The sequence below is a fragment of the Pithys albifrons genome, chromosome 3, assembly GCF_047495875.1.
Source record: "Pithys albifrons albifrons isolate INPA30051 chromosome 3, PitAlb_v1, whole genome shotgun sequence".
In the NCBI taxonomy this organism is placed as follows: Eukaryota; Metazoa; Chordata; class Aves; order Passeriformes; family Thamnophilidae; genus Pithys; species Pithys albifrons.
The window spans coordinates 100401131-100426733 of NC_092460.1; the positions used below are offsets into that span (position 1 = coordinate 100401131).

Genomic DNA, 25603 nt, shown 5'->3' on the forward strand with positions numbered 1-25603 from the left:
CATCTGTTCTCCAAATGACCCTCCTCATCCTCAGCAACATCAGTTTCTCTCCTCCAAAGGTCCCTCCACATCTTCAGCAACATCATCTGTTCTCCAAATGCCCCCCCTGATCCTCAGTACCATCATCTGTTCTCCTCCAAATACCCCTCCTTATCCTCTTCAGGAACATCATCTGTTCTCCTCCAAATGCCCCTTCTCATCCTCAAGACCATCATCTGTTCTCCAAATGCCCCTCCTGATCCTCACCAACATCATCTGTTCTCCTCCAAATGCCCCCCCTCATCCTCAGAACATCATCTGTTCTCCTCCAAATGCCCCTTCTCATCCTCAAGACCATCATCTGTTCTCCAAATGCCCCTCCTGATCCTCACCAACATCATCTGCTCTCCTCCAAATGCCCCTCCTCATTCTCAGGACCATCATCTGTTCTCCTCCAAATGCCCCTCCTCATTCTCAGGACCATCAGCTTCAATCCTCCAAATGCCCCTCCTGATCCTCACCAACATCATCTGTTCTCCAAATGCCCCTCCTGATCCTCACCAACATCATCTGTTCTCCTCCAAATGCCCCTTCTCATCCTCAGGACCATCATCTGTTCTCCAAATACCCCTCCTGATCCTCACCAACATCATCTGTTCTCCTCCAAATGCCCCTTCTCATCCTCAGGACCATCATCTGTTCTCCAAATGACCCTCCTGATCCTCACCAACATCATCTCTTCTCCTCCAAATGCCCCTCCTGATCCTCAGAACACCATCAGCCTTCCCCAGCTCCCACACACGCATTCCTCAATCCTTACTGAACTTCCCAACCCAGTTTCTGTGCCCTGGGAAGGCCAGTGCCAGTCCCTGCCCGCGGGCAGGTGCCATCTGGACCCGCTGCTTGGCGTGTGATTGGTTTGCAACTGTTCCCTGACCTACTTTAGATCCACAGCCGTGGCTGAGACACGAACGTTTCATTGCACCTGACACGTTTGCCTGCCCTTTTTTTCCTTACACTTTTCCACTGAAAATAATTGAGCTGGTCAGTCCCAGGTTGAGAGTCCAACAGAGAGGAATTTGGGCTGCCAGGGACCTTTGGAGGTCACCCAGTCCAAACTCCCTCTTGCAGCAAAGACTGTCACTTTGCTCTTGAATTAATTCACTTTCTTGTGATCATATAAGGAATTTTCAGGCTTTTCCCCACGTCCTTCCTGACTCAACCTTCCCCAGATTCTCAGGGGCTGTTCCCAACTATCAGCAGTAGCTGAGAACAGGAGGGATAGAAGATGTTTGGGGCACAAGTTTCTGGATTTACAGCCACTTCCAAGAACCAACCTCGGTGCTTTCTACCTGCTTCAAATTCCATAAGAACTGATTCCCATTTTCTTTCATTCATTTCAGTGTTTTCATGGAATCCTGGAAAGGTTTGGGTTGGAAGGGACCTTAAAGCCCATCCAGTTCCAAGCCCAACACCTTCCACCATCCCAGGATGCTCCAAGCCCTGTCCAACCTGGCCTTGGAGCCTTCCAGGGATGCAGAGGCAGCCACAGCTTCTCTGCCCAACCTGGGCCAGTTCCCCCAGCCAAGATTCTCTCCCTGAGGTCTTTGTTCACCCTCTGGGAGGGACAAACACTGAGAGTTAACTCTTCACTCCATCGACAGCTCTGGATCAATGAACTGCTCAGAACAACCCAAGAAAACTCAACAAGTGTCGATTTTAAGCCTGACCTCAAACTCCCTTTCACGTGGCACTTGTCACGTGGTGATGCCTCCTCTGGAGAAGGACAGAGCAGGGGACACAAGGGAAAAGGCTGACCAGAAATGCCCAAATAGTCCCTCAGAAAGCAAATACAACCAGCACAGCTCTGCTGGTGCTTACAGGAGTCCCAGTGTGGGGCAGCTCTGTGACCACTGTGAGGCAGAGACGTCCCCTCCCTGCACTCAGCCCAGCCAGTGGCCTCGGCAGGGAAGGATCTCTGGGATGAAATTCCTCAAGGATGTGAAGGGAGAGGAAAAGGTGAGGATTTCACAGCAGAGCTTTGCAGAGCTGCTCCAGACTGACAGTCTGGTTAATGCCTTCTCTTGGCAGCCTGACCCCCTCTGGATCACCAGCCTGGATTCCAACAGCCCTGGCAGGAGAACTGGGCTCTGCCACTCCCAACACCCAAAGTGGCCCCGGTGCCCACCGGCAGCACCGGGCAAACCCCTTACCCACCCCCCAGACACAGCCCTGGGTGGCACAGAGGGAGGGAAGGGGCAGGAAGAGAGATCCAACTCACCAACATCGGACTCTTTGTGGGTTTTGATGATTTCAGCCAGTTCAAAGTTTCCTGCAATGATGGCCACCTGCAAGGAGAGGGAGGGAGGGACATGAGTGGCCCCAGTGCCACAGCCCCTGCCATATGGACTGGCAACAGCTGCTGCTGCCCCTGGGGAAGGAGCCAGCAATTGTTCTGCCTCAGCTGGCCCAGGAGGGACCCCGAGGTGGCAGCCCCTGGCACCAAGGGCAGGGAGTCTGGCAGGGCCTGTGCAGCCAGAGGGTGGCCAATGGCTCGGGCACCAACCGCCCTCTCCTTGGGCTCTGGTGGGGACACACCAGCCACCAGCCAGGAATTCATCCTGCAGGTCCTGACAAGATGTTCCCCAGCCTGAGGCTCCTGCTTGGAATCACATGATTGTTAAGGTTGGGAAGGATCTTTAAGATCATCCAGTCCCACCATCAACACGGCACCACCACCACGTTCATCACTTATTCATGTCCCCAAGTGCCACAGACAGGGGGGTTTGAGCCCTTCCAGGGATGGGGAGGCCACCCCTGCCCTGGGCAGCCTGTCCCTGCTGAAAGGGGACTCACCAAAGCCCCTGCACACCTCACTTGGAGGGTCCACAGGACCAACGTGCACCTTCTCCTGGTGGAGAAGCTGCTTCCACTTGGACCTTGGCAGCAGCAGCAGCTCCCCCCAGTAAAACCAAGGCATTCTAGACTGGCATCAAACATTGCTTTGCCCAGCACTCCCTGGGAAGGAGAACCCAAAGGAACAAGGAGAGGAACATGAATGTGGGTCTGCTGGAAAGACTGGCAGAGTTGATCCATCCTGCCCTGGGAAGGGCACCCACAGCATTCCTGCCCTGGGGAGCTGCAGGACACCAGCAACCTTCACTGAAAGGGTGGGCAGGCCCTGGCAGGGGCTGCCCAGGGAGGGTTTGGAGTGCCCAGCCCTGGAGGTGCCCAAGGCAGGACTGGCCGTGGCACTGAGTGCTCTGGGCTGGGGGACAAGGTGGGCATCGGGCACAGGGTGGGCTTCAGGGGCTGGCAGGGCTTTGCCAAGGTGGGCATCGGGCACAGGGTGGGCTCCATGGGCTGGCAGGGCTTTGCCAAGGTGGGCATCAGGCACAGGATGGGCTCCAGGGGCTGGGAGGGCTTTTCCAAGGTGGGCATCGGGCACAGGGTGGGCTCCATGGGCTGGGAGGGCTTTGCCAAGGTGGGCATCGGGTACAGGGTGGGCTCCATGGGCTGGGAGGGCTTTTCCAAGGTGGGCATTGGGTACAGGGTGGGCTCCATGGGCTGGCAGGGCTTTGCCAAGGTGGGCATCGGGCACAGGGTGGGCTCCAGGGGCTGGCAGGGCTTTTCCAATCATAATGAATCCAAGATTCTGGGATTCTCCAAAGGAAGGTTAACATGGAATTAAGAGGAGGGACTGAAGTACCATCTCCAGAAGTGACACTTCCACCAATGGACTTGAGACATCACTGAACCTCCTGGCTGATTTCTTACATAGTTGGGAAAAGGATCCCCAACCAGTGTCACATCCCCAGCAGTGACACAGAACGAGCCAATGGCTCAGAACAAGGTGCAAAAACACTCTTGTAACATGTGAAACAACCCCAGTGAGATGGGTCAGAGCACAGGAAATCCATCCCTGACCCTCAGGAAAATAAACTGGGAGATGACCTAAAAGAACTGGGCTGAACTGGGTGAATTGTGCCTTTGATGACCCCACAAACCGTGGCCACCTTGGCCCTACCCACCCTTCCCAGCACAACCAGTCCCACCTGAGCCCCTCAGGATGGTGCCCTCACTGAGCAGCACACACAGATTATTTGGGAATGAGAAGAAACCAGAGGAACCCTTGAGTGTTGTGTTCAGTTCTGGGCCCCTCAGTTGAGGAAAGAGATTGAGGGGCTGGAGCGGGGCCAGAGAAGGGACTGGATGTGGCACTGAGTGTCCTCTGAAACACCTCCAGGGACAGAGAATCCAACATGTCTTGATCCAACCTCACTGTGATCACCAGCCCAGGGCACAGAGTGCCAGAGTGATCCCAGTGGGGTTGGATCAAGGGTTGGACTTGCTGATCTCAGAGGTCTCTTCCAACCCAACTGAGAAGAGAAGAGCAACGAGGCTGGAGAAGGGACTGGAGCACAAGTGCTGTGGGGAGAGGCTGAGGGAGCTGGGGGTGTTCAGCCTGGAGAAGACGAGGCTCAGAGGTGACCTCAGCACTGTCTGGAACTGCCTGAAGGGAAGTTCTGGCCAGGTGGGGGTTGGTCTCTTCTCCCAGGCACTCAGCAATAGGACAAGGGGGCACGATGGGTTCAAGCTCTGCCAGGGGAAATTGAAGTTGGAGATGAGAAAAAACTTCTTTGCAGAGAGAGTGCTCAGGGATTGGAATGGGCTGCCCAGAGAGGGGGTGGATTCCCCATCCCTGGAGGGTTTTCAGCTGAGCTTGGCCGTGGCACTGAGTGCCATGATCTGGTAAAGGGACTGGAGTTGGCCCAAGGGTTGGACTTGATGATCTCAGAGGTCTTTTCCAACTCAATCCATTCTATGGATGTGGCACTGAGTGAGAATCCACCACATCTTGATCCAACCCTACTGGTGATCACAGTGGGGTTGGATCAAGGGTTGGACTTGCTGATCTCAGAGGTCTCTTCCAACCCAATCCATTCTATGATTCTATGAAGGTGACTCTGGGTGAGAGCAAAGTGGTGGGTGGGCACACCCCAGGATGGAGCTGCCCACACTGGGACCATCACACCCCCTAAGTCCAGGCCAGGAGCAGAACCCAAACCACCCCAGACACAAAAGGCAGGGCAGTCCTGGCAGCTGCAGCTGTGGAACATCTCCCTGCCCTCCTGCAGGAAGAGCTTTGGGCAGTACAAGGCTCATTTGCATGGCAGTGCCAGCCTGGGCAGGGCTCAGAGCACCCACTCCCCTCTCCCATCAGCACTCACAGCCCTCCTGCCCTCGGCCCAGCAGTGCCCAGGGCAGCTCTGGGGCACTCTGGGGCCCAGCATTGGTGCTCCTCCTCCTCAGCTGGAGCTGGGAGTGATCAGGGATGGCTGGAGGAAAGGAAACCTTCCCTCTGCCCTGGGCAAACTGGGTCACAACAAGAGACAGTTCAGTGAGAATCTCTGTTTTCCCCCAGCCTGCTCCAAATTCCAACCTTTCTGTCTCTCCTTGTGTATATACAAATATATTTATAAGATCTGCTCTCTCAGAGGTCACAGCCACAGACAGTTTTTGTATAGATGGGCAAATGACCTGAATTTGGGGAATCTGGAAGCAAAAATAACCAAACTGAAAAAGACTGGAAAGGAGCATCTGAACTTGGAAGTTCCTCAGAGGAACAATTAACATTTAATTCAAAACCATCTAAAGGTGCTTTCCACCAAAACTCCAAATCTGAACTCGGAATTACGAGTCTCAGTAGATGCCTGTCCTGGAGAATCCCACAATCCCGGGATCCCTGAGGCTGGCACAGCCCTGCCAGCCCCTGGAGCCCACCCTGTGCCCGATGCCCACCTTGGCACAGCCCTGCCAGCCCATGGAGCCCACCCTGTGCCCGATGCCCACCTTGGCAAAGCCCTGCCAGCCCATGGAGCCCACCCTGTGCCCGATGCCCACCTTGGCCCCCAGCCCAGAGCACTCAGTGCCACGGCCAGTCCTGCCTTGGGCACCTCCAGGGCTGGGCACTCCAACCCTCCCTGGGCAGCCCCTGCCAGGCCCTGACCACCCTTGCCAGCACCAAATTCCTCCTCCTGCCCCCCCTGCCCCTGCCCTGGCCCAGCCTGAGGCCGTGCCCTCTCCTCCTGTCCCTGTGCCCTGGGGCACAGCCCGACCCCCTGTCCCGGCTCCCCCCTCCTGGCAGGGATTGCAGAGCCAGAAGGTGCCCCCTGAGCCTCCTTTGCTCCAGGCTCAGCCCCCCCAGCTCCCTCAGCCCCTCCTGCTGCTCCAGCCCCTTCCCAGCTCCGCTCCCTGCCCTGCACACGCTCCAGCCCCTCCGTGGCTCTGCTGCCTGAGGGGCCCAGAGCTGGACACAGAAAGGAGCAGTTCCTGCTGTTCCTCAGCCCTGGGTGGTCCCTCCTGCTCTGGCTGGGGCAGGTGGAGGGTCCCCATTGCTGCACCCACTGCCCTGTAGAGCTCTTGGCACTGTGACATCAGAAGCTGCTCCTGTCCCTGCCTTGGAACTTTTACAACTTCAGGAAGGGCTGGAAGGAAAACCTGCTGGACAAGCAGCCTGTTGGAATCCAACCTCACCAAACCCCCAGGAAGAGAGAAGGTCCCTGTGCCAGCAGGTCACTCCTGCCCCAGCACCACTTTGCTGTCCCCAACCACTGGTGAAGCCACCTGAGACATGGCAGGTGATGAACAACAGAAGAAAAGGAAACACCTTCAAGATGCTCCAGGGACGTTTAGGTGGATATTGGGAAAATTCCATCCTGCAAAGGGCTGTCCAGCCCTGGCACAGCTGCCCAGGGCAGGGGTGGAGTGCCCATCCCTGCATGTGGCACTTGGGGACATGGTCAGTGGTGGCCTTGGCCGTGCTGGTCAGACTTGCTGTCCTTAGAGGGCCTTTCCAACCCAAATGATTCCATGACCATGAGCTGCTCTAAGTTAACAGGAACAGCTTTTTGGGGACAGGTGGACCAGAAAAGGAAGTCTCGAGGGTGGAAACTCCAGAAAACTCCAGAAAACAAAACTTCTTCAGTTTTTAAAAATTCAGTGAGCAATTGTGGGAGGAATTGGTGCCTATCAGGAAAACCAGCCTGATTTCCACACAGAAGATCAAAGATGGAATTCCAAGCAATGAGTCGGATGTTCCATACAGGAATGTTGTCCTGACATCCCAGCCAAGCTGCTTCTCCTGGTGATGCCATGGGAAGAGCAGACAATGGTGCACAGGGGGTTCCTCACCATGGCTTGTCCCAGGCTGAACAGCAACAACCCATGTCCAGGCTGCACAGGGATCATGGAATGAAGGGATGGTTTGGGTTGGAAGGACCTCAAAGCCCACCCAGTGCCACCCCTGCCGTGGGCAGGGACACCTCCCATAGCCCAGGGTGCTCCAAGCCCTGTCCAGCCTGGCCTTGGACATTCCAGGGATGGAGAGGCCACTCCACCTCCTGGCTCTGGCCCAGGGTTATTTTCTGAAGTGCTGCAACACCTTCAGTCACTGCCCAGCAGATCAAAGTGACAGCACTTGGACAGCCCCAGCAACCTGCCTATTTTCATCTTCTCAGGCAAACTCAGTCATCTCTAGAAGAAAGCAGAAGGAGATGCCACCAAAGCTAAGGCAGAGATGCCCAAGGACTGGTTAAACAACTTCAAACCACTGGACTGGGGTTCCTCTGGGCCTGCTTTGATGACAATGTTTAATCTTTCCTGTTCTGAGCCATCACTGTCTCTTCTCATCAGAGCAACTGTTGTCTCCTTTCACCAAGTTTGGGCACGATGGAGGGGGAAGATGGGTGGAGTTTCCTACAGGAAGACTCTGCTTTTCAGCCCCAAAAGGGACCTCAAAGCTTGGTGGAGGAAGAAGACAAGCTGAGACACACCAAGAGCTGATCCAGCAAGAGCAGGAGCACAGACGTGGCACCTGTGGGGGCCAGACAGGGCCCTGCAGCCCCTCGGTGCCTGCTGACAGCCCAGGCCACCACACAGAGGACCTGGGACAGGATGGGACAGGATGGGACATGATGGGACAGGATGGGACAGGATGGGACATGATGGGACACGATGGGACATGATGGGACACGATGGGACACGATGGGACATGATGGGACACAATGGGACAGGATGGGACATGATGGGACACGATGGGACACGATGGGACAGGATGGGACATGATGGGACACGATGGGACACGATGGGACATGATGGGACATGATGGGACACGATGGGACAGGATGGGACAGGATGGGACATGATGGGACACGATGGGACAGGATGGGACATGATGGGACACGATGGGACAGGATGGGACAGGATGGGACACGATGGGACACGATGGGACACGATGGGACAGGATGGGACACGATGGGACAGGATGGGACAGGATGGGACACGATGGGACAGGATGGGACAGGATGGGACATGATAGGACATGATGGGACATGATGGGACACGATGGGACATGATGGGACAGGATGGGACATGATGGGACACGATGGGACAGGATGGGATATGATGGGACATGATGGGACAGGATGGGACATGATGGGACACGATGGGACAGGATGGGACAGGATGGGACAGAATGGGACACAACGGGACACGATGGAACATGATGAGACACGATGGGACAGGATGGGACATGATGGGACAGGATGGGACACAATGGGACACAATGGGACACGATGGGACAGGATGGGATACGATGGGACATGATGGGACATGATGGGACACGATGGGACATGATGGGACAGGATGGGACAGGATGGGACACGATGGGACACGATGGGACACGATGGGACACGATGGGACAGGATGGGACACGATGGGACACGATGGGACAGGATGGGACAGGATGGGACACGATGGGACATGATGGGACACGATGGGACAGGATGGGACACGATGGGACACGATGGGACAGGATGGGACAGGATGGGACAGGACGGGACATGATGGGACAGGATGGGACATGATGGGACAGGATGGGACATGATGGGACGGGATGGGACACGATGGGACAGGACGGGACATGACGGGACAGGACGGGACATGATGGGACAGGATGGGACATGATGGGACATGATGGGACAGGATGGGACAGGATGGGACACGATGGGACAGGATGGGACATGATGGGACATGATGGGACAGGATGGGACATGATGGGACAGGATGGGACACGATGGGACAGGATGGGACAGGATGGGACACGATGGGACACGATGGGACAGGATGGGACAGGATGGGACACAACAGGACACAACAGGAGCTCCAGGTCCCAGCCCTGCAGCTTCCAGGAGAAAGGAAGACCCACAGCACAGAGGGATGTGAAGTCTGTCCTGATGGTGATCCTGATGCCACAGCCAAGGTCTCAGTGCTCCTGTGGAGGGCTCAGGTAGGGATATTTCCAAGGATAAGAGTCCTGGCCAAGCTGGAATGTGCTATTTTTACACAGGAACAGCTGAAGACTGAAAAAAAGGAGTCACTCTTCTGGTGCAACAACAACAAGACAGTTCAGGCACCATGAACTTCTTCTCTGCTACATCCAAGGTGGAGTTCCACCATTATCTGCTCTCTGATCCTTAAAAACACCCCTGGGAAAGCACCATTCCCCTGGGATGAGGAAGGGCCAGGTCCCCTGGCAGGTCAAGCTCACAGAGAGGCCGCCACTGGTGGAGGTGTCACCTTGAGAGGGTGACAAAGAGCACTGACACCACTGGAGGTGTCACCTTGGGATGGTCCCAAAGAGCACTGTCACCTGTGGAGGTGTCACCTTGAGAGGGTGACAAAGAGCACTGCCAGCTGTGAAGGTGTCACCTTGGGATGGTGACAAAGAGCACTGACACCTGTGGAGGTGTCCCCTTGGGATGGTGGCACTGCCACCTGTGCAGGTGTCACCTTGGGATGGTGACAAAGAGCACTGACACCTGTGGAGGTGTCACCCTGGGGTGGTGGCACTGCCACCTGTGCAGGTGTCACCTTGGGATGGTGACAAAGAGCACTGACACCTGTGGAGGTGTCACCCTGGGGTGGTGGCACTGCCACCTGTGCAGGTGTCACCTTGGGATGGTGACAAAGAGCACTGCCACCTGTGGAGATGTCACCTTGGGATGGTGACAAAGAGCACTGACACCTGTGGAGGTGTCCCCTTGGGATGGTGGCACTGCCACCTGTGGAGGTGTCACCCTGGGATGGTGGCAGTGCCACCTGTGGAGGTGTCACCCTGGGGTGGCCCTGTCAGACACGCCACGTGCACGGAGCAGATCCCACAGCCCTGGGGACACCCAACTCCTCCCAACCATGGTCTGTGCTGGGCAGGCAGGGCAGGGCCCACCTCTGCTCCATCTCCTGGGTGGGCTCTCAGCTCAGGGGGGTGGAAGAGCCCTCTCTGATCTGACACCCCCACTGCTCTCTGAGCAATGCAGGGCACAAGCTGAGGGTTCCTCCTGGAGGTTTGGCTCCTTCCTGGAGACTTTTATCCACTGTGTTGTGTCAGGTTTGATTATAAAAGGGAACTCTCAGTTTCTGAGGTGTCCAGAGTTGAAGCCTCTTATGGTTTGTCAGTGGTAGGTGGGGCTGGTTTGAGGTGTGCTGGGTTTGTTCTGCACGTTGAGGACTCTTGGCCCCTCGTCCCTGCCCCCTGGGGTGGGTGGGAGGGGGCACTGCAGGGCTCAGGGGCTCAGAAACACCTTGAACCAACCCCGTGGAGAAGCACAGAGAGTTCAAAGCCAAGAAAAGGCTTTGGGAAACAGCAGCCCCTGGGAATGTGTGGTGGGCACGGTGCCAGTGCCCCAAGGATGGACTTGTCTAGTGGAAGGTGTCCCTGCCCATGGCAGGAGGTTGGAAATGGATGATCTGTAAGGTCTTTCCAAGCCATTCTGTAATTCCATGATCCCATGGCTTGGGGTTGGGGATGCCCAGCTCAGGAGGGATGATCAGCATTCCTTGCTCTTGCCAGGGGAGCTCCCCGAGCTCAGTGACTGGAAGGTGTCCCTGCCCATGGCAGGAGGTTGGAAATGGATGATCTGTAAGGTCTTTCCATCCCAAATCACTCTGTGATCTCTAACTATGGACCACACACTGGGGGTGTTTTAGAGGAGGCCCTTTAATGAGGCAGCCACAACACCTGCCTGGAATTCCACAAGGAGCATCTGAATGGTCTGAGTCAGACAACGGGTGCATGTAAAGACCATGGAATGTGCTGAGCTGGGAGGGACCCACAGGGACCATCAATCCTTGCCCTGGCCCTGCACAGACACCCCAACAATCCCACCCTGTCCCTGTCCCTTTGTCCAAACCCTCCTGGAGCTCTGGCAGCCTTGGGGCTGTGCCCACTGCCCTGGGGAGCCTGGGCAGTGCCCACCACCCTCTGGGGGAAGGACCTTTCCCTGAGATCCAACCTGACCCTGCCCTGGCACAGCTCCAGCCATTCCCTGTGCCCTGTCCCTGCCCTGGCACAGCTCCAGCCATTCCCTGGGTGCTGTCCCTACCCTGGCACAGCTCCAGCCATTCCCTGTGCCCTGTCCCTGCCCTGGCACAGCTCCAGCCATTCCCTGTGCCCTGACCCTGCCCTGGCACAGCTCCAGCCATTCCCTGTGCCCTGTCCCTGCCCTGGCACAGCTCCAGCCATTCCCTGTGCCCTATCCCTGCCCTGGCACAGCTCCAGCCATTCCCTGGGTGCTGTCCCTGCCCTGGCACAGCTCCAGCCATTCCCTGTGCCCTGTCCCTGCCCTGGCACAGCTCCAGCCCTTTCCTGGGTACTGTCCCTGGTCAGCAGAGCAGAGATTGGAGCTGCCCCTCAGCAGCTCCAGACTGAGAGAGACAGGAAGTTTATTCATATTTTCATACAAGGCTCATGGAGCTGCTGGGAAAACACAAAGACTCTCCTGATGAGAAGCATCACAAAAGAATCCCACAGAGAGAGAGGTTATGCCTCATCCCTGGGAGTGTCCCAGGCCAGGCTGGACAGGGCTTGGAGCAACCTGGAACAGTGGGAGGTGTCCCTGCCCATGGCAGGGGTGGCACTGGATGGGCTTTGAGGTTCCTTCCAACACAAACCATCCTGAGATTCTCTCATTCTAGACCTGTGTGCCCTTAACACCACAGTCTGAGATGGGTCTGACAGACCTTCCAAGAACTCCTGGGCTCAGCCTGAAGGGTGGGGAGTGCAGGGCTGTGCCAAGCAGAGGCTTCCAGGGACCACCTGCACCTGGAGTGCGACGGCTGCGGGTCAGGGAGGGTTCCAAGGCAGCCCCATCCTCTGGAGAAGGGAAGCTGAGGTGGCATCTGACTCAGAATTAGCTCAGTCTCACACTGAGCACTGGAGGAGGAGTGGGAGGGAGCCAGGAGGCCACAAACCAAATCAATCCTTACAAGACAAACTCCAAATGAAAAGAGAGAGCAAACAAATCAAATCAGACGATTCGAAGGAAGCTCTGAGGGAGTCTCCAAAGAAAGACTGAAAAGAGGAGGCCCTCAGGGAAGGGAAAGCTGCTCCCTGGGGGGGCACCTGGGGCACACAGGGGTGGCTGTGGCAGCAGGGACATGTGTGCCCTTTGGGACCCACAATCCATCCCTGAGCCAACTCCCAGCCTGTCACAGAAAATCCTCCCTGGCCACAGAGTCTCCTGGGCCACATTCCCTCCCTCCAGCCTGACCAGCACAGGGGCCAACACACCACGGGGGTCAGAGGGGCTCAGCAAACCAGGGGACACCTCCAGTGCTGGCACAGAGCCCAGAGGGCACAGCCCTGGCACAGAGTGGGGACAGTGACACCAGTGCAGACAGAGGGGCAGAAGGGGGAAGGAGGCAGGAGCTCCACAGGAGCTGGGAATGTTCCCTTCCCAAACAACAGGGTGTGAGGAGTGGGAATCTCCCAGCTCTGCCAAAATCATGGGATGGTTTGGGTTGGAAGGGACCTCAAAGCCCACCCAGTGCCACCCCTGCCATGGGCAGGGACACCTCCCACAGGCCAGGGTGCTCCAAGCCCTGTCCAGCCTGGCCTGGGACACTCCCAGGGATGTGGAATCACTCTCTGGACAAGGGGCAAAGCTCTAACAGAGGGACCTGTTCAAAATTAACCACATTTTCTGCCTTTCCTGTTTTTCTTCCTGGTCCTTTCCCTACCAAGAAGCCAGAACTTGTCTTCATATTTTCAGTTATAGTTATTCACCTTTTTTCCTTCTCTTTGCTCCCCCATTTCCTCCTCTTTGCTCCCCCATTTCCTCCTCTTTGCTCATCCAATTCCTTCTCTTTGCTCCCCCATTTCCTTCTCTTTGCCCCCCCCTTTCCTTCTCTTTGCTCCCCCATTTCCTTCTCTTTTCTCTCCCTTTCCTCCTCTTTTCTCCCCCATTTCCTCCTCTTTGCTCCCCCATTTCCTCCTCTTTGCTCATCCAATTCCTCCTCTTTGCTCCCCCATTTCCTCCTCTTTGCTCCCCCCTTTCCTCCTCTTTGCTCCCCCATTTCCTCCTCTTTTCTCCCCATTTCCTCCTCTTTGCTCCCCATTTCCTCCTCTTTCCTCATCCAATTCCTCCTCTTTGCTCCCCCATTTCCTCCTCTTTCCTCCCCCATTTCCTCCTCTTTCCTCATCCAATTCCTCCTCTTTTCTCCCCATTTCCTCCTCCTTGCTCCCCACCCAGGCCTGCAGTGCCAGGACACAGGGAATGGTTTCCCAGTGCCAGAGGGCAGGGCTGGATGGAATATTGGGATGGAATTCCTGGCTGGGAGGTTGGACAGGCCCTGGCCCAGGTTGCCCAGAGATAATTCCACTGTTAATTTCCCTAATTTGGGTAAAGTAAAACTTGTTAAAAGCAGAACACACAGAGTTTGCCTGACCCGTTCCTGAGTGTGACTGACAGAAACAACCAGGTCTGGAATCAGAAGGGACAAATCCAGCCCAGGACAAACTGCCACACTTGGGAAGGAGAAATCAAGTCCCCAAGTCCAGGGTGGAGAAAAACCATCAGGGAGCAGAAATCAACCTGTGGGAGCAGCAGCTGCCCCAAACAAAAGCCAAGTCAAGCAAAGGGTGACCCTGCATGAATAAAAGTGGAATATTGGGAGGTGTTTCCAAGACTTTGGGATCCACCTGCACTGAAATGTCTGCTCTGGGGACAAACCAAAAGGGGTTTTCACCCCCTTGCAGAAAGAGGGAGATGGAAAAGAGACTTGGAAGATTTGACTGCCAAGGACAGACTGACAGAAGGTTTGCTCAGCTCAGATCTTAGAATTGCATTGCAAAAGGCTGGTGATCAATTATCCCCCCAGTCCAAGGCTGGAAGGACAAAGGAACCTGCTCCCTTTGCCAAAAAAGGGATTAAAACCAAAGAACAAACTTCGATTTTCTCAGCACAGGGAAAAATCCCCTTGGATGAAATGTTGGCTTTGCCAAACAGCTCCAGGGCTGACTCAGAGCAGGCAGAAGAACTGCCTTGACCCTTTCCCAGGTGTTTGTGCCCAGAAATGGACAACATGACACACTGACCTTCCCCCAGTAGGACACCTGGATTTTGCCCACAAGAGAAGTTGGTGTTTAATTTGTTCCATATAATTCATCCTGCTGGAAATTTACTTGTGAACATGGAGAGATCCCTGAGCAGGACACAGGGACAAACTGTCCAGAGCAGCTGTGGCTGCCCCTGGATCCATCCCTGGCAGTGTCCAAGGTGGGCTGGATTTCCCAGAGAAGCTGTGGCTGCCCCTGGATCCATCCCTGGCAGTGTCCAAGGTGGGCTGGATTGCCCAGAGAAGCTGTGGCTGCCCCTGGATCCATCCCTGGCAGTGTCCAAGGCCAGGCTGGAGCTCCTGGGACAGTGGGAGGGGTTGGGGTTGGAACTGGATGGGCTTTAAGTCCCTTCCAACCCAACCCATTCCAGCATTCCCATCAATCAGGAGATTTTGGCTCCACCCTTGGTGCTTCCAGGTCTCTCTGCAGCTGAACCATTCCCAGCCAAGGGAATTGCTGCATCCAGGAGGGCAAGCAGAGCTGAGGATGCTCCTGGCACAGGCAGTGCCCAATTGCTGTGTCCAGTGGGGCCCCAGAGTGCTGAGAGCCCCTGGCAGGGCCTGAAGGGGCTCCAGGAGAGCTGGGGAGGGACTGGGGCCAAGGCCTGGAGGGGCAGGACACAGGGAATGGCTTCCCAGTGCCAGAGGGCAGGGCTGGGGGGGCTGTTGGGAAGGGATTGGTGGCTGGGAGGGTGGGCAGGGGCTGGGCTGGATTTCCCAGAGAAGTTGTGGCTGCCCCTGGATCCATCCCTGGGAGTGTCCAAGGCCAGGCTGGACAGGGCTTGGAGCACCCTGGGCTATGGGAGGTGTCCCAGGTGTCCCAGGGGTGGCACTGGGTGGGCTTTAAGGTCCTTCCCACCCAAACCATTCCATGCCTGGGATGTCATGACATAACTCAAGGATTTTACTTCAAGTTCTTGGTCCCAGCCAAGAGCTGGACCTTTGTGAGCACCCGGGGCCACTCCTGGAGCCAAAGCCAAGGGGAAGGTGAGAACAGAGGAGGATTCACAGGATGGACACAAAGGTGATCCAGTAGTTGTGAAAACCTTTAAAATGTGAAAATTAAGGAAGATCAAACTATTCTACTTTAACTAGAGACGAGGTGATCACCTGCCTTCACCCCACTGAGATTTCAAGCCCTGAATTAAGACCAAATCTGAATTCTGGAGGGTTAATGGATTATTATTTTCAGAAGGAGGAGGTTCCTTTACCTGTAATTCCCAACAGGCCTGAACAGCCACAAGTGAAAAACAAGAGAAGTCCCAACCACACAAGCAAAGCTTGTTTAATATTGATATAAATGATTTGGTATGATTGGCACATGATTTTATAAGATCTGTGCATTATTGTACCCTGAGATAGACTGGTTTGGATTTCTGAGCTCTGCAGAGGCAACAGCTCAGCAGGGCCTGGAGAAGTTCAAGGTGCTGGAGGGAACAGTGACCCAAAGGTGCTGAGCCCACCTGGGACAGTGACCCCAAAGGTGCTGGAGGGGGACAGTGACCCAAAGGTGCTGGGGGGGGACAGTGACCCAAAGGCGCTGAGCCCACCTGGGACAGTGACCTCAAAGGTGCTGAGGGGGACAGTGACCCCAAAGGTGCTGGGTCAGTGACCCAAAGGTGCTGGGACAGTGACCCTAAAGGTGCTGGGACAGGGACCCAAAGGTGCTGGGACAGTGACCCAAAGGTGCTGGGACAGTGACTCCAAAGGTGCTGGGGGGGACAGAGACCCCAAAGGTGCTGGGTCAGTGACCCCAAAGGTGCTGGGGGGAACAGTGACCCAAAGGTGTTGGGGACAGTGACCCAAAGGTGCTGGGGGGGGACAGTGACCTCAAAGGTGCTGGGTCAGTGACCCAAAGGTGCTGGGACAGTGACCCCAAAGGTGCTGGGACAGTGACCTCAAAGGTGCTGGGGGGGACAGTGACCCAAAGGTGTTGGGGACAGTGACCCCAAAGGTGCTGGGGGGGGACAGTGACCCCAAAGGTGCTGGGGGAGGGGGGACAATGACCCCAAAGGTGCTGGCACAGTGACCCAGAGGTGCTGGGGGGGACAGTGACCCAAAGGTGCTGGGGGGGGGACAGTGACCCAAAGGTGCTGGGGGGGGGGACAGTGACCCAAAGGTGCTGGGGGGGGGGACAGTGACCCCAAAGGTGCTGGGGGGGGGACAGTGACCCAAAGGTGCTGGGACAGTGACCCAAAGGTGCTGGATGGGGACAGTGACCCCAAAGGTGCTGGGACAGTGACCCAAAGGTGCTGGGGGGGGACAGTGACCCTAAAGGTGCTGGGACAGGGACCCAAAGGTGCTGGAGGGGGACAGTGACCCTAAAGGTGCTGGGACAGGGACCCAAAGGTGCTGGAGGGGGACAGTGACCCTAAAGGTGCTGGGACAGGGACCCAAAGGTGCTGGGGGGGGACAGTGACCCCAAAGGTGCTGGGGGGGGGATAGTGACCCCAAAGGTGCTGGGACAGTGACCCCAAAGGTGCTGGGAGGGGACAGTGACCCAAAGGTGCTGGGACAGGGACCCAAAGGTGCTGGGACAGTGACCCAAAGGTGTTGGGGGGGGACAGTGACCCCAAAGGTGCTGGGGGGGACAGTGACCCAAAGGTGTTGGGGGGGACAGTGACCCAAAGGTGCTGGGACAGTGACCCCAAAGGTGCTGGCACAGTGACCCCAAAGGTGCTGGGGGGGGACAGTGACCCAAAGGTGTTGGGACAGTGACCCCAAAGGTGCTGGAGGGGGACAGTGACCCAAAGGTGCTGGGTCAGTGACCCAAAGGTGTTGGGGGGGAACAGTGACCCCAAAGGTGCTGGAGGGGGACAGTGACCCAAAGGTGCTGAGCCCACCTGGGACAGTGACCCCAAAGGTGCTGGAGGGGGACAGTGACCCCAAAGGTGCTGGGACAGTGACCTCAAAGGTGCTGGGTCAGTGACCCAAAGGTGCTGGGACAGTGACCTCAAAGGTGCTGGGGGGGGGGGGACAGTGACCCAAAGGTGCTGGAGGGGGACAGTGACCCAAAGGTGCTGAGCCCACCTGGGACAGTGACCCCAAAGGTGCTGGAGGGGGACAGTGACCCCAAAGGTGCTGGGGGGGGGACAGTGGCCCCAAAGGTGCTGGGTCAGTGACCCAAAGGTGCTGGGACAGTGACCCCAAAGGTGCTGGGGGGGGACAGTGACCCCAAAGGTGCTGGGACAGACAGTGACCCCAAAGGTGCCGGGACAGTGACCCAAAGGTGCTGGGACAGTGACCCCAAAGGTGCTGGGGGGGGACAGTGACCCAAAGGTGTTGGGGACAGTGACCCAAAGGTGCTGAGCCCACCTGGGGCAGCCACTGCCACTCTGAAGGGAACAAAAAGGCCCCACAGCCACCAAGAGTTTGTTTTCGTGGCAAGTTCTGCTTTTCAAACGTGGATTATGAGCAGCTTTTAATTAATGTGAAGCAGCAGCAAGGCCAGAAGTGCTGGGTTGTTCCATTACCTGATCATTAAGCACAACCAAGAGCCTGAGCCTGATCACAGATTCCTCAGAGCTCCCAGGCTTTAATCAATTCCCCTGTTCAAAGGTAACAAACACACTTTGAAAGGCTCAACCCAACATGTTTTCCCTCTCAGGCAGCGAATGCAGCGAGGCTGGGGGGGATGTGCTTCATTTGCAGTCCACAAGAGGTGGGATAACCCTCCAAGTGCCAACAGGAACTCAACCCTGCCATAAATCATTTTAATTTCTACTCCAGCAGAGCTGGACAGGCCCATCAGGAGGCTCTGCACACCCTCCAGCAGCACAACCCCCAGAGACAAGGGCAGGATGGGGGGGACAGATGGGCAGGACGAGGCTGGCGTGGTGGGGACAAGAAAACCAGGGAGCTTTGGAGTGAAAACAAGTCATAGATGGCCCCACATCAGCCAAAGATCTTGGTGCTGCTTTGGAGCAAGATTTTAAGACGTGCCAAGCAGCAGATTTTGGTTCTGTGTTTGACACACGTGGCAGGTGAAGAGCAAGAGTTTGGGGCTAAACTGAATGATGAAACACCCACCAGCTTTCCCATCCCCTCCCAAGGGCTCTTAACCCCAAACATTTCTCATCTGTGATGCCAAAGGGGTTTCTGATTTTTCATTTTTATAGATTTTAGAAGTATTTGTAACTGTAGCAAATGTGGTGCTCATATTTGTAACAGCTTTTAGTTCAATGTTTGTACATCCCAACCCCTACCACAGATCAGGAGCTCAAATTCTTTTAGTTATTCAGACTCTTTTCAAGGTACAGGAGCTGAAGACCATCAGAAAGCCCTGCAGGACAAGACCAAACATAAACCAACAACCTTGAGTCTAAGAACACTGGAAGAACCCCAAAGCCTGAGGGAAAGGAACTGATGGAGACAGAGGGTCCCAGTGACCCCAGTCCCCAAATCCTGGGGGATGGCACAGGGGTGGGACTGGGGCTGGACTGAGAGATGTGGAAACTAAACTGGAGGTTGGGTGGGCAGTATTATAAAAACCATGGAAATCAGTGTTCAAGGGAGGGGTTTTTCCAGAGATGTCCTCATGAATTCCTAAAAGCCCCAAGCCTGGCCATTAAAGAATGTACCTTTTATCTTATCTTATCTTATCTGACCCTGAGATCAGCTCAGCTGGTTCAAACTTGGTTGTAACAAGGTCAGGGGTTCAATCCCCTCTGTGGGCCATTGACTGAAGAGTTGGATTCTGATCCTTGTGGGTCCCTCCAACTCAGAACAGTCTGGGATTCTGGGATTAACTTGGCTCGGAGTCCTGTTTCTGGAGCATCATCCACATGTGCAGAATTAAGGCTCTGGGTTTCTATGACATCACAAGACATGATGTCATTAACAAGCCAGAAACCCAACGACTGCCAGCAGAAATTTCACCTCAATTAGAAAAATCACCACTTGCCCAAGACGTTCTCGAACCAAATGAGTCCATTTGAGGATATTCCGTTGCCGGGGCAACACAACTGAGAGCAGAGCTGGGAGCACCAGGGCTGCTTCAAAGCAACCAGAGACAAACCTTGGAAGGAAACACAACTAACTGAGGACCTGCTTGCATTGTACCAACTGCTGATGGAAATGGGCAGTCAGAGAACAGCAGAGGGTGAAGCTCTCGGGGTTGGAGGGTTTGAAGGCCCAGTTATATCTGTGAGAGATGCAAAGGAGGCTGAGAAAGGTCAGAGAGGGGTGGAAAGAAGGGGAGAACATTCCCACACACTCCAGGCAGGGCTCAGTGCAGACCCCTGGAGCACTGGTGGAGAAGGAGAGCTCCAGCACCATGGACACCTGAGGGTTTGCTCCCTTTGTCCTTGAGACACGTCAGGGTTTGCTCCCTTTGTCCTTGAGACACCTGAGGGTTTGCTCCCTTTGTCCCTGAGAATTACAGAATCACAGAATCATAGAATGGATTGGGCTGGAAAAGACCTCCAAGACCATCAAGTCCAACCCTTGGTCTGAGGATTTGCTCCCTTTGTCCTTGAGCCACCTAAAGGGTTTGCCCCATTTGACCCTGAGACACCTGAGGGTTTGCTCCCTTTGTCCCTGAGACACCTCAGGGTTTGCTCCCTTTGTCCTTGAGCTACCTGAGGGTTTGTTCCCTTTGTCCCTGACACACCTCAGGGTTTGCCCCATTTGTCCCTGAGACACCTCAGGGTTTGCTCCATTTTCCTTGAGACACCTCAAGGTTTGCTCTGTTTGACTTTGAGACACCCCAGGGTTTGTTCCCTTTGTCCCTGAGACACCTCAGGGTTTGTTCCCTTTGTCCCTGAGAATTACAGAATCACAGAATCATAGAATGGATTGGGTTGGAAAAGACCTCTGAGATCATCAAGTCCAACCCTTGGTCTGAGGGTTTGCTCCCTCTGTCCTTGAGACACCTGAAGGTTTGTTCCCTTTGTCCCTGAGACACCTGAGGGTTTGCTCCCTTTATCCCTGAGACACCTCAGGGTTTGTTCCCTTTGTCCTTGAGCTACCTGAGGGTTTGTTCCCTTTGTCCCTGACACACCTCAGGGTTTGCTCCATTTTCCTTGAGACACCTCAGGGTTTGCTCCCTTTGTGCCTGAGAATTACAGAATCACAGAATCATAGAATGGATTGGGTTGGAAAAGACCTCTGAGATCATCAAGTCCAACCCTTGGTCTGAGGATTTGCTCCCTTTGTCCCTGAGACACCTCAGGGTTTGTTCCATTTTCCTTGAGACACCTGAGGGTTTGTTCCTTCTGTCCCTGAGCCACCTGAGGGTTTGTTCCCTTTGTCCTTGAGCCACCTGAGGGTTTGCTCCCCCTGTCCCTGAGACACCTCAGGGTTTGCTCCATTCCCCTTGAACATTTTACTCCACACACAGCAAATATCACCACAGGTCAACAGGTCTCTTTGGCCTCCCAAAGTAGGACCCAGGATTTGGGGCACCACCTTTGCCTTGGGTTCCACAACCACCTCATGAATCACCTTTGCTATTCAAGGAAGCTCCACAGGGACCTGCAGAGCCAGAACTGAGTCACCAGGCCAAAACCTTCCAGGAGCAACCTGAGGCATCAGCAGTGAACCCTGAGCACCCCTGGTGGTTCTCAGACACCTGGAGAAGCAGGAAAGTACCAGGAGCATGAGCAGTGAACCCTGAGCAATCCTGGTGGTTCTCAGACACCTGGAGAAGGAGAGAGGTACCAGGAGCATTATCAGTGAACCCTGAGCATCCCTGGTGGTTCTCAGACACCTGGAGAAGGAGGGAAGTACCAGGAGAATTAACAGTGAACCCTGAGCACCCCTGATGGTTCTCAGACACCTGGAGAAGGAGGGAGGTACCAGGAGCACCAACAGTGAACCCTGAGCATCCCTGGTGGTTCTCAGACACCTGGAGAAGCAGGAAAGTACCAGGAGCATGAGCAGTGAACCCTGAGCATCCCTGATGGTTCTCAGACACCTGGAGAAGGAGGGAGGTACCAGGAGCACCAACAGTGAACCCTGAGCATCCCTGATTGTCCTCAGACACCTGGAGAAGGAGGGAGGTACCAGGAGCATGAGCAGTGAACCCTGAGCATCCCTGGTGGTTCTCAGACACCTGGAGAAGGAGGGAGGTACCAGGAGCACCAACAGTGAACCCTGAGCATCCCTGGTGGTTCTCAGACACCTGGAGAAGGAGGGAGGTACCAGGAGCATGAGCAGTGAACCCTGAGCATCCCTGGTGGTTCTCAGACACCTGGAGAAGGAGGGAGGCTGAACCAGCTTTACCCATGGGATGCTGTGAGGGGAACATCACACCAGGGAACCTCATTTTGCTGCCCACACAAACGCTGGGCTGAGCAGAGGGGCTGACAGGAGCAGTTTGGAAGCAGCACATGGAGCTGAAGGACTCCAGGCTGCTCCCAGGAGAGGGGAGCAGGCCAGGCTTTGTGGAGAGCAAAGGAACAGGAGGGCTCACCCTGCTGTCTCCTGCAGGAGCTCTGACAGCCTTATGTGACATCCCCAGAAACAACAGAAATTAAATCGAGGCAAAACTCCTGCCAAGAGATGAAAAACTGATCAGAAAGCCAATTCCTGAGTGAGTGTCAGCCCAGAAGTGTCTGCCAAATGGATTTCACAGGCCCCTACCCCGGGTTAGGATTCAATTAGGTCATTAACAGCCTCGATGATGGAGTGCAGAATATGCTTATTAAATTCCTCGACGAGCCCGAGCTGGGAGGGGATGCAAAGTCATTAAAGGATTAGAATTGAAAGGATTGTTGCAAACTCAAGAACAAGGGGGTGGGAGGGGGGGGATTTAATCAATAGAGACAAAGGAAATGGCACTTTGTGGGCAGGGATTGCAGGAGATGGAGCCTGGCTCTGCTCCGAGGGGTTGGGAGAACACGGGTCAGCTCAGCTGGGGAGATTCTGCCCGGGCTAAAGGGAAAGGCTTTCACCAGGAAAGGGGCTGAGGATGGGAATGAGGCCAAGGAGGGGACACTCCAGGGGTGGGGCTGCCCAGGCCTGCCCAGGAACCTGCCCTGAGAACCTTCCAGAGTGGTAAGAGTGGGCACTGAGCAGGGCTGAGATGTCCCCAAGTCTCCCAGTCTGGGTGGCAACATGAGTTCCACAGGAGGGTGGGAAGCAGCAGGAGGGCACAGCACCCCTGAGGCTGGCAAAGCCCTGCCAGCCCCTGGAGCCCACCCTGTGCCCGATGCCCACCTTGGCAAAGCCCTCCCAGCCCATGGAGCCCACCCTGTGCCCGATGCCCACCTTGGCAAAGCCCTCCCAGCCCATGGAGCCCACCCTGTGCCCAATGCCCACCTTGGCAAAGCCCTCCCAGCCCATGGAGCCCACCCTGTGCCAAATGCCCACCTTGGCAAAGCCCTGCCAGCCCATGGAGCCCACCCTGTGCCTGATGCCTACCTTGGCAGAGCCCTCCCAGCCCAGGTAGCCCACCCTGTGCCCAATGCCCACCTTGGCCCCCAGCCCAGAGCACTCAGTGCCACGGCCAGTCCTGCCTTGGGCACCTCCAGGGCTGGGCACTCCAACCCTCCCTGGGCAGCCCCTGCCAGGGCCTGACCACCCTTGCCAGCACCAAATTCCTCCTCCTGTGCCCCCTGCCCCTGCCCTGGCCCAGCCTGAGGCCGTGCCCTCTCCTCCTGTCCCTGTGCCCTGGGGCACAGCCCGACCCCCTGTCCCGGCTCCCCCCTCCTGGCAGGGATTGCAGAGCCAGAAGGTGCCCCCTGAGCCTCCTTTGCTCCAGGCTCAGCCCCTCCAGCTCCCTCAGCCCCTCCTGCTGCTCCAGCCCCTTCCCAGCTCCTCTCCCTGCCCTGCACACGCTCCAGCCCCTCCGTGGCTCTGCTGCCTGAGGGGCCCAGACCTGCCCCAGCATTCCAGGAGGTGCCAAGGGCACCTTTGCCAGGCCAAGGGACAGAGGGCACCACACCCAGAGCAGCTCCACAGCAGCAAAGCCTGAACTAAGAAACCTTGTTCATTATGTCACCATGACCTACCCCAACCAACCCCCAAAAAACCACCACAAAAACCTGTTGGGGAGGATTTAGCCTGGGGTGAACCCCCAAAAAAATGCAGCAATTAAAGCACATCCAACTTTTGGAGAGAAGAGCAGCAGCTCTGACTGTTAAATTGCTGTGAAACTGCAGGAAATGTGAAGGCACTACTTGCACACTATTTTTAAATCCTGCATCTGATAGAGCTGCATGTGTAGAAACAGGAAAGTTCAAGCAGGAGAGTCACGAGGACAAAGGAACTTGCACAAAATTGACATTTGCTGCTCATTAAGAACCTCGTCTGCTCCTCTAAAACCTGCAGCAGGTACGTTTGGGCTGAGCCAACAGCTCTGATCCCACAGCTCCTCTGGCACATGGATCAGGCAGGGAGGAAATCAGGGCCTCAGTGCCTGAGTCACCTGCTCACAGGAACAACAAACCCTCAGAGCAAAGGGAAAAAAAGAATGAAGCTTTGGGGTGGATTTTTCCAAATGGATCCCACTGAATTATTGGCTGATGGTATTTAAAGCTTCCAGCACTGGGGTCACGTTTTGATGGGTCCTCATAGGCATCTTTATTAGCTGGAAAATTAATTAAACCCCCAAATAATGAGCTCACACATTTATCTCTCTGTATATTTATATATATTTGTATTTCCCAGGGTAAGTAAATTCCCCTGAGGGACACAAGGCACCAAAAATGCTGCTGAGGAGACACAGAAAAAGCCACCTCTGATTTTGGGTGAGCAACAGGACTTGTGGAAACCCAGGGGAGAAGGTTCCAACCCAGAACCAGATGGTCTTTAAGGTCCCTTCCAACCCAAACCATTCCATGATTCTTAAGTTTATCCTCTGGGGGTGACCCACAGACCTTCCAGGAACACTCAGAGACAGAGTGAAGAACCTCCAAAACCTTTCCAGACAAGAAAGATCCGTTTTTCCAGAGAGGTGGTGGAGTCCCCACCCCTGGAAATGCCAAAAAACCATCCGGATGTGGCACCTGAGGATGTGGTTTAGTGTCAGTGTGGAGGTGAGATGATGGTTGGACTTGATGGTCTTTTCCAACCTCAGTGGTTCTGTCTCAACACTGAGAACACAAAGTTCAGACTCCATGTTGGAAATGTGAGGTTTGGGAAAGAAAACTGGGAATTTAGCACCATGAACAAGAGAAAATTGGGATGATGCTTAGCAGGAAACTGCTGCCACCTCTGAGAGGCCACTGGAAAACACAGGGCAAGGCAGGGGGTGACCTGACCAGGAGGAGTTGGACTTTCCCCGTGGAAAGGCCACTTTTATTATATAGAAGGTGACCAAATGACCCAGAGGCTCCAAGATGTCAACATGTGACACCTCATTTAATCCCATCAGAAATGGGATTGATCCCACCCCATGTGATCCTGAGGAAGGAAACACTGAATGGGCCTTCAAGACCTCAGAAAAACCAGGAGAAAAAAGGAAAGCAGGACTTGGCAAAGAGGAGCCACATGAGGAGAAACCAAAGCTTGGGAAGGGTCTTACCCCCCTCTCACACCAACCACCCAGAGCAGCTGGGATGGATGGGAAGGAAAAGAGGATGGGCAGCAGGAATGAGCCACTGGACCAGCTCCTGAACAGCAGCAGTTTGGGCTCCTCCTGCTGTTTACAGGGAATTCTGGGTGTGCAGAACACAATTCCTGTGGTGGCAACAGATCTCCAGCCCCTCAGCACGAGGCAGATGCTGCTGAGAGACAGGAGTGGCACAGATGGTCCAAGGCAGGCAAAGCAGCAGCTGCTTCAGAGGACACGGGGAGGGAGGACAGATGGAGCCTTCCAGGGGTCCACGTTGTCCATACAGAAATCAGGATGTCACAGAGGGGATGGGTGGACAGATGGGGAAGGGTGGTTGGATGGTTCAGCTCAGAGAGTTGTCAGAGGGTCATTCCCCACCCAACAGCAAGGTGGGACATCACAGAGGTTGGGTTTGAAGGCAACACCAAACTGGGGGCAATGGGCAGTGCCCACCAGGTAGGGACATGCACAGGCTGAAGGAAGAGGACAACAGGAGCCAAAGGACACTGAAAAAGTGCAAATGGGAAGTTCTGTGTCTGGGAAAGACCCTGTCAAACCACTGGGATGTCACACCCCTGAGATGCCACCCTGGGATGTTGTTTCATGTGGTCTGTCTCCAGCACCAGGGGTGCATTGTCCTTCTCATGAAGTTCAGCTTGCAGAGGTAAA

The 25603-nt window shown here is 55.3% G+C and overlaps 1 protein-coding gene across 1 annotated transcript in view; it reads right to left on the bottom strand.

The window, feature by feature from the left end:
• The window catches only part of SHANK3 (SH3 and multiple ankyrin repeat domains 3), a 269795-nt gene that overhangs the window by 164987 nt on the left and 79205 nt on the right, over nt 1-25603 (bottom strand). The window contains exon 10 of the mRNA XM_071550093.1: nt 2261-2327. Coding sequence (XP_071406194.1) covers nt 2261-2327 — 67 coding nt within the window. The remainder of the gene's footprint in view (nt 1-2260; nt 2328-25603) is intronic.